Source organism: Eucalyptus grandis, chromosome 2 (assembly GCF_016545825.1).
Source record: "Eucalyptus grandis isolate ANBG69807.140 chromosome 2, ASM1654582v1, whole genome shotgun sequence".
NCBI classification, from domain to species: domain Eukaryota; kingdom Viridiplantae; phylum Streptophyta; class Magnoliopsida; order Myrtales; family Myrtaceae; genus Eucalyptus; species Eucalyptus grandis.
The window spans coordinates 4,682,581-4,696,486 of NC_052613.1; the positions used below are offsets into that span (position 1 = coordinate 4,682,581).

A 13,906-nucleotide genomic window follows, 5' to 3' on the forward strand; every position below is an offset into this window, starting at 1 on the left:
AAGTGCTTGCAACTTTCAAGCAATTCCATGTTAACGTGGAAAGATAAACCGAGAAGAAACTTAAATGTATTCGAGTTAACAACAGTGTTGAATATAGAGAGCCGTTTGAACACTATTATAGGGATTATGGTATCAAGCTTGAGAAGATTGTTCCGAAGACACCACAACAAAATAGAGTAGCGGAGAGAATTAACTGAATAATAAATGGTCGGATTCGGTCTATGCTCTCTCATGCGAGGTTGCCTAAGCCATTTTGGGGGTGAAGCGATGAGAATGGCAATAGACTTGATAAATCTTTCTCCATTGGTTCCTCTTAAGGTTTGGAGTGGCAAAGATGTTTCCTACAACCATCTAAAAAGGTTCGGCTGTCAGGCATTTATACATGTTTCAAGGGATGAAAGATTCAAGCTTGACGACAAGACTAAATAATGTATCTTCTTGAGTTATGGACATAAAGAGTTTAGCTATAGATTATGGGATCCAGTTGCTAAGAAAGTCATTAAAATATGAGATGTGGTATTCTGTGAGCATCAAACTATGAAGACATCAACAAGGTTGAGAAACATGTAACTCACTGTTCGGTTAGTTTCAGCCCAAATCTTCCTATTGTGGATAGAAACCATGAGGGAAAAGTGTATGGAAATCATGAAGATGGTGAATCCTTACATAATGTTGATTCTTCAGCCGAAACATGTGAAATAGCTGAGCAAGAGCAACTTATCCTACTTCAAATTAGAAAATCTGAAAGAGAACGTAAATCTTTCTAAAAAATATTTACCACATGAGTATGTGCTACTCACTAATGTAAGAGAGCCAGAAACTTATGAAGAGGCTATGTCATGTGAACAAACGAATGAGTGGTATGAAGCCATGCAAGAGGAGCTTAAATCTTTACATGAGAACCACACATTTGAATTGGTGAAATTGCCTAAGGGTAAGAGAACACTTACAAATAAGTGGGTGTACAAGTTGAAAATGGAATAAAATAGTTTACAATGACAATACAAGACTAAGCTTATTGTGAAGGGCTTTTGTCAAAAAAAGAGTATAGACTTTGAAGAGATTCTTCATTGTTTGTAAAGATGTCTTTTTCGAGTTGTTATTGGGTTGACCGTCAATTTGAATTTAGAAATTGGACAACTTGATGAATTGACAGGCTTTCTTCATGGAGACCTATAAGAAGAAATATATATGGAGCAACCGAAGGGTTTTGAAATTGAAAGCAAGGAACACCTTGTATGTAGATTGAAAAAAAGCTTATATGGTCTCAAGCAAGTGCCAAGATAATGGTATATGAAATTTGAACAAAGATATGATAAGACAAACTCCAATTCTTGTGTCTTTATAAAAAGATTCTTAGATAATGATTTTCTTATCCTCCTACTTTATGTGGATGGCATGTTGATTGTTGCGCATGATGTTAAGAAAATCAAGAGTTTGAAAAATGAGTTAAGTAAAGCTTTTGCAATGAAGGACCGAGGTTCGGCTAAGCAAATCCTAGGTATGAGAATTACTCGTGATAGGAATAAGAAGAAACTTTGGCTATCTCAAGAGAGGTACATTGAGAAAGTGTTTGAAAGATTCAACTTGAACATATGTGAATCGATAAGTACTCCACTTGCAGGCCATTTCAAGTTGAGTAGTAATGAATGTCCTTCGAGTGAAAAAAAAAAAAAAAAAAAAAAAAGAGAAGAAAGAGACAATGAAATTTCTTATACATCGGCCGTGGGTAGTTTGATGCATGACATGATTTGTACAAGACTTAATATTGCTCATGCAATTAGTATTGTGAGTAGATTTCTCTCTAATCCAAGTAAAAAGCATTGGACTGTTGTTAAATGGATTTTGAGATGTCTTAGAGGCACTTCTATACTTTGCTTATATTATGGAAATGTGAAGTCTGAGTTAAGTGGCTACTCGAATGCGGACTATATTAGTAATGTTGATTCTCGGAAATCTACATCAGGTTATATAATGATCTTTACAGGGAGAGCTGTTTTACAGCAATCAAGATTACAAAAATGTATTGATTTGTCTACAACCAAAGTGGAGTATGTCGTTATTACCGGATGAGGTAAAGAACTCTTGTGAGTGCAAAAATTCCTACAAGAGTAGGGTTGGAAGTAAGAGAAGTTTGTTCTATATTATGATAGCATGAGTGCTATCTATCTTAACAAGAATCCGATATTGCATTGAAAATCGAAATATGTTGATGTGAAGCATCATTGGATCCAAAAGAAGTTAGAAGAGAAGCTTTTCCTACTTGAGAAAGTCCACACCAACAATAATAGATTTGACATGATGACCAAGGTATTACCCATGGTGAAACTTAACACTTGTAGAAGAAAAACGAGCATGACAAACCTTCCCATATGAGGTGGAGGGGGAGATTTGTTGGCTGGGTCCACTTTCATGTAGGGCCTAGCTAGCATTAAATAAATTAAAAAAAATAAGAAAATAAAATAACAAATAGAAAGTGGGTGGCTTCATGTAGTTTTGTGCCCAAAAAGTGAGGCTATATATTGCTGATTGTTACTAGGGGCTACAAGAATTTTGGTTGATTTAGTTTCGGGGGAGAAATTGATCCTGGATTGAATTTAATTTTGTGGTGAATTGTGTCCCCAGTTCTCCCCCAACATCCATTTAATGCAGTGCCTGCTACTATAATTGAGGACCCGATTCGCCATTTTTCTCACAAGCTTTGCCACGAGAGAGAGAGAGAGAGAGAGAGAGAGAGAGAGAATGGGGAAAGGAGACGCAAAACTGCGAGGCAGTCATGATCACTACAATGTGGCAATCGAGCTTGGCCATGACGAAAAGTTTGGAGGAGGAGGAGGAGAGGGACGGCGAGTCAGTTATGTGAACTCCCTCTCTCCTCGTCAGATGGAAACTCTGACCTCTCTCTGCGACACTTTCTTGCCCTCCATTGCTCACCCTCATCATCCTTCGGACACCGAAGGCGAAGGCGATGAGGAGGTTGCTAAGTTCTATCAAACTTCAGCTTCCATGGCCGGAACTCCGGAGAAGGTAACTTGATTGTTTATGTAAATTTTGCTTTTCTTGTAGGCAAATGGTTGGCCCATGTTGCATCGCAGTGCTTAAGTACTGTTCCAGACAGTTTGTGTCGGTAGTCTAACAAGATTAGACTTTCGTTTGGTTTTTTTCCCCATCAAGGAGGCATTATGGTCGAGAATGAATGTGGTTTTGGACAAACAATGTTCGTGCACCTCCCAAATGAGGCATCCGTGTTAGTGCATCTTTCATTCAAGGCTGTGGCCTTTCTTTGGAATTATATTATTAATGCAATTTCTGTGAAAATCTTGGGGGCTTGATGGCAATGGGTATCAAATGCACGCTTATCATTATCTCTGCTTTTGTTTCCTCTTCTTTCAGGCTAAAACATAGCATCCTTCATTCTCTTCTCCTAAATTGTGTCGAGCCAATTTGCTTCGCTTCATCATAGATTAAATAAGACGCAGAACAAGACCCAAATGAATACGCAGATTCGTACTTTAACCCGTCTCCTTTCTCGGGCCATGCTTACATTCACTCCGCTCGAAGGTTGGGGGAAATTTTCTCCCTCCGACCGTTCTTCTGATCGGTGTGTTGCCTGTACGGTTTCCTCCGACTAGGAATGCATGACGTAATAGGCCTTTCTATTCACGTTAATTGTTTATAAGCAAAACAAAATAAAACCCAAACAACCATCGGCTTTGATACCCTAGTCCTAATTGTCGGGTTTGCTTATCCTTTGTGCTGTTCGTGCAGATAGGGGGGCTCGTCAGCGAGAGGATGAAACACCCAAAGCTCTGGCTGCTCCCTCTCACCTTGTGGCTCCTCTCGACATGCATCGGGACCTTCATATTGTGCGGCCGAAAATGCTTCTCAAGCCACTTCCCGTACGTGCAGAGGTTTTCCGAGATCCCGCAGCGGCGGAGGGAAGAGATCGCGAGGCGGTGGTTTCGCAGCGTCTTCCCAGTGCTCCGGATGTTCGCGCGAACCGTCAAGCTCCTCACCTTCCTCGTCTTCTTCACTCAGGTCCGTACACTTTCTGAATCCATGTCCTTTTTACCTTGTAATGGAGGGAAAGATTCCAAAACCGGCCACAGCACTAAAATGCATCGAGCCGTGTCGTACTGTATGAAAAATAAGGGAAGTGGGTGAGAGTTGGTTCGCTGACGGGCCTGTCCTCGTCATGAATATCAAAACCCTAGATATGTTAAGCCTCGAATATAACCGACAAATTGATATAAGCATTGCTCTTTTCCAATTCAATCCGTTTTATCCCCCTCTTCTGTGCCGTTGTTTTCTTATTTATTTCTGTAGCCCCACCTGTGTTCTGGAAATTACTTGTTTGATCAACTAACTATAGTTGTATACGTATAGAATGTGGCAAAGACACAAAAAGGAAATACGTAGCTACATTTTGAAGTCATTAAATATTTACAAAAAATGATGACATTGATAGTTACATTTCACTTACTTGAACACCTTCTGGAAAATATCTCGAATTGTTTAATTTCCATAAACAAACGACTAAACCTAGTTTTAACTTTTACTTTAGTCAATTATGTTTCCGTGAAAAAATGGAGTAGAAATTATCCTTCCACTCATCATTGAACTACTAATCAAGCAAGGAGTAAAGTAAAGTTCATGAGCTAAATCGACTGTCTCGGCAGGAGATTATAGGGGAATGGCAAGATAAGGATTAGGTCAATTCCAATTGATAAGGTGGGCTCTGTAGTTTTATATAGAATACGTGATGCAGTTGGTCAACAAGAGTACATAAACTCTTTTTTTCTTTTTTTGGTCGGTAAGTACCTAACACTTTAGGAAGTGGAATTATGGCTATGGTCAGAGATTCAAAAAAGAAAAATTAATGCAGCGCATATTAAAAGTGCAATCGATAATGTTATCTTACATGTCCCCAGAGTAGGTAACAAAGCATTAAAATCGACAGAGACTACATAGAAAAAAATAATCGACTACAAAAAGGAGTATAACTAAGAGACAGGTGGGGTGGGAGCATCTTTTTCCAGTCAAGGGTGTCCAAACCCATCAGCTTCGCCAATAAATGCTAAAAAAATGTAGATAAGATAAATACTTGCTCCACCATAAGTCGTGCGTCTATAAACTGCTCATCGAATGTTTAGGAGAAAAACAGTGCTGTGCATCGTTTAAACATGTGGTACGTTTGAAGTCGTACCATCCTCAATCAGTCCAACGATTTTAGCTTTTGTTTTATAAACATAGAATAACATCTCAAGAAAATCAAAACACTCGATCCATATAGTATATGTTCTATATGTGTAAATGGCAATGAGAAATTATATGATCCCACCTCCACTTAATTTAAAAGGTCACGTCGTTAGGTGAATGTTCAATTTGATATATCAACTGTTTTGAAATTTTGAGCGGATTCGAATTAAGTGTCCACACAATTTATGTTTCATCTAGGGGAGATAGCTGAAAGAGAAAGAAAAAGAGAGAAAGACCCTTCCACAAATTGGGAATTTGAAATTAAAATTCAAGATAGCTTGAGATACCAAACTATTAAGATCCATCATCTAAATACTCTGCAGAATTTTTATCCCTCCCGGAACAAAAAAACTTAATGATTCACCATAAATGTTTCGGCTGCAATTTGCAAGACAGAGATAAGACTCACTCTTAGTAAATTCATTAAAAATAATAAAAAGAGAGAAAAAAATTATTTATCCTGTGTAGTGATTTTGAGTCGTATGCTGTTGTTTTTTAAGCACATGTCCATTATGAAAGTCCCTGTTGCTGTTAGAACCTGGTCCCTATCGGTTTAATACCCCCTTATGCCATATTCCAAGGCTTTAAGGCAGAACCTGCCAAGGCCAAATCTATTAAATTTAGCTTCCTACTTGCTCTAACTCAACCCATGTTTTTGGTACTTTCTATCTCAACAAATGTAGTAACGCTTGCACAACCGTGAAATAATTTATTAAAAAAAAAAAAAAAGAAGAAGATGAAATATATATAATATATATATATAGTGATTTTATGAGTGGTTAGATGGATATTATCTCTAAATTTGATTTGATGAACATATCAATCATAGTAGTAGGAAAATGCAGCAGCATGGAAGCAAATGTTAATTTCTAGTGATGATTCGAATTGGGAAAGGCCTATTTTCCTCACTCATAAGTGATTTGATCCAGTACAGTAAATTAGCTGTAGAATAGGAAGACGGGTGTGTTTTGTCCCTCCTTTTGAATGAAAAATGGAGAGAGTTTTTTCAGTGCTAATCATTCTTTCTAACCAGCTGGCATTGAGATTCTACGAGAATGATGAGTGTCAATTTGTTTTCAGCTCGACGAGAAGGATCGCAACCTTTCCTGGAAAGCGATCGGCTATGCCGGACCGGATCCAGATTTCGAAAACTCCAAGAAATTAAAGCGTATGTCTTGCCAAGTCTCAGCAGATGAACAGCAAGGCCAAGAACAAGCGAAAGCCAAGAATTGTTATGAAGATGAAGCTATCTCCGGACCTCTTCATCAAGGTCTTATCCAAATGGTGCACCCACAAGACATCGTCACAAAAAGTCTCCGGCAGTTCGGTTTCCCCGTCCTCATCTGTCCCTCAAACCATAATGTACGGAAGCCTCGTTTCCCATCTTTGAGCATCCAGTGCGATGCAGTGGTGATCGGTTCTGGTGCGGGCGGGGGAGTTGTTGCCGGTGTGCTTGCAAAGGCAGGCCACAAGGTGCTTGTCCTGGAAAAGGGAAGCTACTGTGCCAGGAGCAATCTCTCCCTGCTCGAAGGGCCTACTATGGATCAAATGTACCTCTCCGGCGGTCTCGTGGCAACCGAAGATATGAGCACACTGGTACTTGCGGGGTCCACCGTTGGAGGGGGCTCCACGATCAACTGGTCCGCCTCCCTCAGGACACCGCAGCATGTGATGAACGAGTGGTCGAACAAATATGATCTAGAGCTGTTCGACAGCAAGTTGTACCAGGAGGCACTGGATGTCGTCTGCAAGAGAATGGGAGTTCAGTCAGCAATCAGCGAAGAAGGGTTCAACAATGCAGTGCTCCGAAAAGGGTGTCAGGAATTGGGCTATCCTGTGAGCAACATTCCTAGGAACTCACCCGCGGATCACTATTGCGGTTGGTGTTGCTTGGGCTGCAAGGATGGGAAGAAAAAGGGCACCGCAGAGACATGGTTGGTGGACTTAGTGGAATCTGGGAATGGGGCGATCCTCCCCGGATGCGAAGCCATTGAGGTCCTGCACACAAGGCGGAGCGGAAGAGGGAGGGACACTGTGACCGGGGTCGCATTCGAGTTTGAGCATAATGGGTTCAAGGAGGTCTGCATCGTCGAGTCCAATGTCACCATCGTGGCATGTGGGGCTCTTGGTACACCAGCTTTGCTAAAGAGAAGCGGCCTCAAAAATCCTAATATCGGGAAGAACTTGCATCTCCATCCGGTGGCAATGGCGTGGGGCTACTTCCCAGACACTAAGACAGTGGATCTGTGGCCGGAGAAGGAGAAGAAGAGCTACGAAGGAGGAATAATGACGGCAATGTCCCCAGTTGTAGGGAATTTTGACAAGTCTGGGTATGGCGCAGTGATTCAGACCCCGGCTTTGCACCCGGGCATGTTTTCGGTACTAATGCCCTGGACGTCCGGCCTTGACATGAAAGAAAGGATGACCAAGTTCTCGAGGACAGCCCATCTATTTGCGCTTGCTAGGGATAAAGGGTCAGGGACGATCGCATCATCGACCTCTATTAGTTACAAGATGGATGACACGGACGAGCACAATCTGCAGAAAGGGCTCGAGAAGGTGCTGAGGATACTGGCAGCAGCCGGGGCCGAAGAGATTGGGACGCACCACAACGAAGGGAAAACACTGAAAGTGAAGCAAGTGAGCTACCACGAGTTCGAGCGGTTTGTGAAGGAAGAGAGCGCCAGGCCGATAAAGGGCCAGTCAACACCAATATGCTCTGCCCACCAGATGGGGAGCTGCCGGATGGGCCCCAACCCGAGAAGCTCGGTAGTGAACCCGATGGGCGAGACGTGGGAAGTGGAAGGGCTGTATGTGGCCGATACCAGCGTTTTTCCAACGGCACTGGGCGTGAATCCAATGGTCACCGTCCAGGCCATCGCATACTGCACCGCACAATCGGTCCTTGAAGCTCTCAGGAGGAAGAAGAGCAGACATTGATCGTCATGTACACAATCGCATACTTCTTTTCGTTCTCTTGCTTTTCAGTTTCACCTCTCATTGCAACAAAGCTTTTGGTGCGCACTGGGTGCGCAACAGCAAAAGAATTGCGGAAGATTGCCTTGCTTTCTTGCCGTATTTTCTGCTTCTTCAACCAACCAAACTCCCTGTAATTTGTCTGCCTAAATTGATCAAATCTAGCGAGGTAACCTCCCAACATCGTCGCAGATCAACCTGTCGTTTAGGATAACAAAGTCAAGAGTACCAAAAGACACGCAGGCATAATTTTGATCCTCAATGAAAAGGAAGCAGAAAAGAAACTCCCCATCTTTTTTGCTCCTAATCGGAGGTTTTTCCACTTTCTCAGATAATTGTCATTTACAATTTTACAGGCATGAGACCGGAATGTCACGGAGGTTTAAAGGGACCTCGGTTAGGCTGGTATGAGTAAACAGAGGCTCGTTGCGTATACAGAATTGCAGTCTGTGCCATGCGCACATTGCCATAACACGAGTCCTGATAAAGATTTCTATCCCTTTCAGATATCAGAAGTTCGGCCGTTCTCAGATATCAGCAAAACAAGGAGCCTCAAACCAAAACTCTACGTAAATTCAACCGGAGATCAAACGTAAAATCAAGCAGCTTCATTTTCTGAGTTACACATCCAAAAATGTGCATATTTTGGACCATAAACTCAACCGCTGGTAACTTGTTCAGTTCTTCTGAGACCACCCATTGATAAAGGTGTCCAATTTACTCGCCGTCCCTTGTCTGGTAAGCTTCTTTGCTTACCCAAAAAAGAGGAAAAAGCAAATTCTAGCGAGTTCATGTATTTTAACCCAAATTAATATATTCGTTAACTATCATTTGTCATCCAACTCCACAAATTAAATGAATAAAATTTAAGGGAAACTAACGAAGAATAAATTTGTCAAGAGTATACCGATTTAAGATTTTTGGTAATTAATTTACTGCAGGTATATCAATTTGATGTTTTTGGTGATATTAGCCCTCGTAAATATAATCAATTCCAGTACCATGGATAGAGGAAAGAGAATAGGAGGGAAAGACAAAAAAAAAAAACTGGCATTTGCCAGTTGGGCGCACCTGAGAAGCGCCCTTACCTTTAGGAGTCTCGGACAGTTTCGGCTCCCAACTTCAATGGCGCGCATTTCCGTTGTTTGCTGACCTCGGAGGAAAAACAGGAAGGAGCCATTATGCTTTTCCGACAGTTTTCCTAAGTGGGTCTCGTGCGAATGTTCCTTGTTTCTCGGTATCTATCGTCTTCCAAGCTCTCTGTGAACTCCCCAGCATATAGTCGAACAACCCATCTCGGTTGAACTCAATGACCAGTGAGCATGGTTCATGGGTCGCTGGAGCTTCTTCCCAACATCGTTCCTTTCGAAGGTTCTCGCTCGTTCCGCTCGAGCGCGACCGTCCAAGCGCATCTGCTTGCTACCCGATCTTAAAGTCTCCAGCTTTCGTCCGTGTGAAGCGAAGGTGGTGCTCACTGAAGCGGAGAATACGGCTGCTAGGAAAACATTGGCTAACTCGTCTTTGAGGATTACACTTGTGCGCTCGTTTCCTGAAAATGTTAATCTCGTCCGCAGATATGAGTTTCCACCCGGACCCCGTGCTTCTCTCATGCTCAAATCTCAGCGTGCGTTGCTGCAATCTGTCGGTTTCTCCTCCGTCTGTAACATGTTCGACGAAATGGCTGACCGAGAATGGCGTTCGCGAGATGGCCGCTTTCACCGAGTTCTTGGTTTCGTCAAGACGTCCACCATGAGAGGTGACAAAGAAGGTGTCTCAATTGCCCATTGTTCGGCCCTCAAGATTGGGGCTCTCGCTCACTTGCCCATTGCAACCTCTCTGCTCATGGCCTACTCAGGAGCTGCAGACCTGACTGCTTCACGAGCTTTGTTTGATGAAATTCCCGATAAGGATGTGATTACTTGGAACGCGATGATCACTTCCTTGGCTGATAACCAGTGTTCTGGTCAGGCCCTGGATCTATTTGTCAAGATGATGGAAGGTGGAAGTGGTTTTGAGTCCACTACTCTTTTAATAGTTTCGTCAATATTCACGCGCACAAATCAGTTTATTCAGGGTCGTATCATTCACAGCTTAAGCATGAAGTCAGGGATGCTATCCGATAATTCGCTGTGTAATGCACTTATCAATATGTATGCAAAATGTGGTGATCTAAGCTCATCAGAGAGCATTTTCGCCGGTGTTAGTTGTAGGGATGATATTGCTTGGAATTCGATACTCAGTGGATGTCTTCACAACAGCAATCCTAAAAGGTGCCTACACTACTTTAGAGAGAGAGCACTGTCTGATAAAATGGGGGACAGTATAAGTCTCTCGTCTGCTATTTCAGCTGCAGCTTCATTGGGAGAACTAAGTTGTGGGAGTACTTTGCATGGTTTGGCAATCAAAATTGGTTACAACAAAAGCCCCCGCATTTCGGTTGCCAACTCTCTTATCGCGTTCTATTTTCAGTGTGGCCACATTGAGGATGCCGAGGCTATTTTTAGAGGAGCAATGACTCTCCATGATGTCATTTCTTGGAACACAATGATTGATGGTTATGCCTCAAATGGAATGATTGTGGAAGCTTTTGATCTTCTGCATGAAATGCAGTTAACAGTGTCCATCCAGCCTGATTCAGTGACTCTTCTTACTCTGATTTCAGTTTGTGCAGATGCCATGCTACTGACAGAGGGAAAAACACTTCATGGCTCCATTATTCACAGAGGGATGGGACTTGATCCACGGGTGATGAACAGTCTTATGGATATGTATATGAGATGTGGTGCTGTGAGGAAAGCTGAGATTTTGTTTGACTCCACTGCAGAGAGAGACTTGATCTCATGGAACACTATGATCTCTGGTTATTCCCAGAATGGCCTATCTGAGAAAGCTCAAAGTCTATTCAAAGAAATGCTGCTATGGTGCTCAGGATGCAGCGTGCCTACTCTACTAGCCATTCTTCCTTCCTGTAATTCCCCTGAATACCTCAGATTTGGTGAATCAATCCACTGTCTGCAGTTGAAACTTGGATTTTCACATCAAGTTTTTGCTTTAAATTCTGTCATGTACATGTATGTTGTTAATGGAGATATTAGAGCAGCATGGAAATTATTGACAACGCATTCATTTCATGAAGATCTCACTTGTTGGAACACTTTCATTGCAGGCTGCTCAAAGAGTGGCTTCTTTTGGGAAGCTTTAGAAGCATTTAATAGAATGAGGGATAAACATAACGTCTCTTTTGATTCCATCACAATTGTCAATGTTTTGTCAGCTTGTGGAAATCTTGAGCTGTTTCTTGAGGGGAGATTGATCCATGGGCTTGCTCTCAAAACTCCTATAGGATCAGACACCCGTGTGTGTAATGCGCTTATTACTATGTATGGACGATGCACAGATATTGCCAGTGCAAGACTTGTCTTCAGTGCCATTAGTAATAGCAATTTATGTTCATGGAATTGTCTGATTTCTGCATTGTGTCAGAACAGGGCTGCTAAGGAAGCAGTTGAACTCTTTGGACATCTTGGATTTGAATATGATGAGATCACTGTCGTCAACATTCTCTCAGCCTGTACACAGCTTGGCATCATGCGGCTAGGAACACAAATTCATTCTCGAGTTTTCAGATTAGGGTTTCATGAGAATTCTTTTATATCTGCAGCTCTTGTTGATATGTACAGCAACTGTGGGAGACTGGATGTCGCTCTTCAAGTATTCAGAAACTCGCCTGAGCATTCCATTGCAGCTTGGAATTCCATGATTTCTGCCCATGGGCACCATGGTGATGGTATGAAAGCACTGAAACTTTTTGAAAAATGTGTGAATCTGGGATAAGAGCAACTAAAACCACTTTTGTAAGCCTTCTATCAGCTTGCACTCATGCTGGATTAGTTAAAGAAGGTCTTTGGTATTATGAGCATATGGAGGACAAGTATGGAGTTGAACCTGTTACGGAGCATCATCTTTGTGTGGTAGACATGCTTGGCCGTTCGGGAAAGCTTTTTGAGGCTTATGAACTTATCAAGAAGATGAAGACTCAGCCCAAGCCAGGCATTTGGGGCGCTTTACTAAGTTCCTGCAACTACCACGGCAATATAGAGATAGGAAGAGAAGTTGCAGAGCTGCTCTTTGAATTGGAACCCGAAAATTCCGGGTATTACATTGCGCTGTCAAATATGTATACTGCTGCAGGGGAATGGATTGACGCTGTGAAGTTGCGCAAATTGATTCAAGAGAAAGGATTAAGGAAGCCGATTGGGTACAGCCTTGTGGAAATCGGCTAGAAAGGATGGTTGAAGATCCACCAAGCATGATGGAACCTTAGGGATGGAGGCACCATTTTGCATTGCATCATGTTCACTCTCAATTATTATGGACACATGTTATATTGTTAGGGATGACACAGTGTGTGCCGTAAACAGTCGATAGATCATGTTCGCTCACAGAAAGATATTTCTAATAAGAATCTGTTTGTAATGCACCTAATTTTACAATGATGCAGCAGCATTGAAGTAGTAGAATTAAGGGGAAGGAACATGAAGCCCATTTATGGAACCGGGGAACACGAAAAAGGAACCTTCCTTCCGATCACAAATGGGAGAAAAGAAGAGTGCAGAAATCCGATCAAGGCTAGCGATTTTTCTATGGCACCAAATGTCTGACCGTTTAAGCATTATGCACAAAGTACGTGCATTTGATATCTGAATGCTTCATTGCCTTTGGCACATAAGTAATGACTACGTATGAAATGAATCCATTTGAAATGAGTATACGGGACTGAGTGAGGATGAGATGAGAGAGACTCATTTGAGATAAGTTTGGATGCTCTAGCAAGATGTGATTAGTCAAAAACCTGGATTAAAACAGGCTTTGGAGTACTTAGAAATGGAACGAGAAGATGAAGGAAAAAGAGTACCTAATACTTATAGAATGCGGGAAGCAATGGCATGAAAAGACTCATGACGAGACTTACTTTATTCCTATACCGTTGCACTGGCCCAGTCTATTGTAATATTCATCTGGAAATTTGGTTACATCCTCGGTTAGGTTTCGACATTCAACTTCAGACTTTGTACAAAATTTCTCCACCGTTGAGTAAATCTTCGGGCCGCTGATCTCTAGATCATGCCCGGTCATTAAACGATGGGAAAAAAGACTGCAAGCACTCCGAACTGTTGCATATTTTACTATCAAATATCGAAATTCTCTTCTTTTTTTCAATGAAGTACCTTCTTTTCTTCGGTCGAAACAATGACGTACTTCGACTCTATAAATTTACAGACCTTTGAATAAAGTGTCGTGCCATATGAATCTTGCTAATGCAACTTGATCACTCAGCAAAATTTAAACCGAATTAGTAACTTAATTTGCATAATTAACTATTGAGTGATAGGAAGAGAGTACCGACGTAGGCAATTTCAGCCGTCTTATTTCTTTTAGCCAATGTTACATCACCTCAAAAGAACACATTAGACGCCTATGTAAATAATAAATGGTTATTTAAAAGTTTCAATGTTTAAATTGGCATCTTGCATCCGCAAGTATAATAAAAATCTCATAATTAACCGACATTTGAAAAGTTCATATACTAGATTGAATGAAAAGAATTAAGAACTCAATTTGTTGTGTCATCATCCCAAACGATATCCCTAACATCTTTTCAAAGCTAAAC

General features: G+C 41.7%; 2 protein-coding genes across 2 annotated transcripts; both read left to right on the forward strand.

Annotated features, from left to right (window-relative positions):
• The first annotated feature begins 2,558 nt into the window (after window positions 1–2,558).
• On the forward strand, window positions 2,559–8,416 carry LOC104442326 (long-chain-alcohol oxidase FAO4A). Its single transcript, XM_010055713.3, has 3 exons — window positions 2,559–3,027; window positions 3,769–4,038; window positions 6,340–8,416. Exons 1-3 carry the CDS (start codon window positions 2,743–2,745, stop codon window positions 8,197–8,199), a joined length of 2,415 nt encoding a protein of 804 aa, XP_010054015.2. The 5' UTR covers window positions 2,559–2,742; the 3' UTR covers window positions 8,200–8,416.
• An 851-nt stretch (window positions 8,417–9,267) lies between these two features.
• On the forward strand, window positions 9,268–12,765 carry LOC104442325 (pentatricopeptide repeat-containing protein At4g19220, mitochondrial). The gene is given in 2 exon segments (XM_010055712.3): window positions 9,268–12,049; window positions 12,052–12,765. Coding segments are annotated over 2 exon segments (2,952 nt in total). The 5' UTR covers window positions 9,268–9,564; the 3' UTR covers window positions 12,519–12,765.
• The last annotated feature ends 1,141 nt before the right edge of the window (window positions 12,766–13,906 follow it).

What these genes read in the sequence shown, in the direction of transcription:
- LOC104442326 (XM_010055713.3), top strand. Translation starts at nt 2,743, where the DNA reads ATGGGGAAAGGAGACGCAAAACTGCGAGGCAGTCATGATCACTACAAT. An exon ending in TGGCCGGAACTCCGGAGAAG is followed by an intron (nt 3,028 to 3,768) that starts GTAACTTGATTG and finishes CTGTTCGTGCAG; the next exon opens with ATAGGGGGGCTCGTCAGCGA. An exon ending in TCCTCGTCTTCTTCACTCAG is followed by an intron (nt 4,039 to 6,339) that starts GTCCGTACACTT and finishes ATTTGTTTTCAG; the next exon opens with CTCGACGAGAAGGATCGCAA.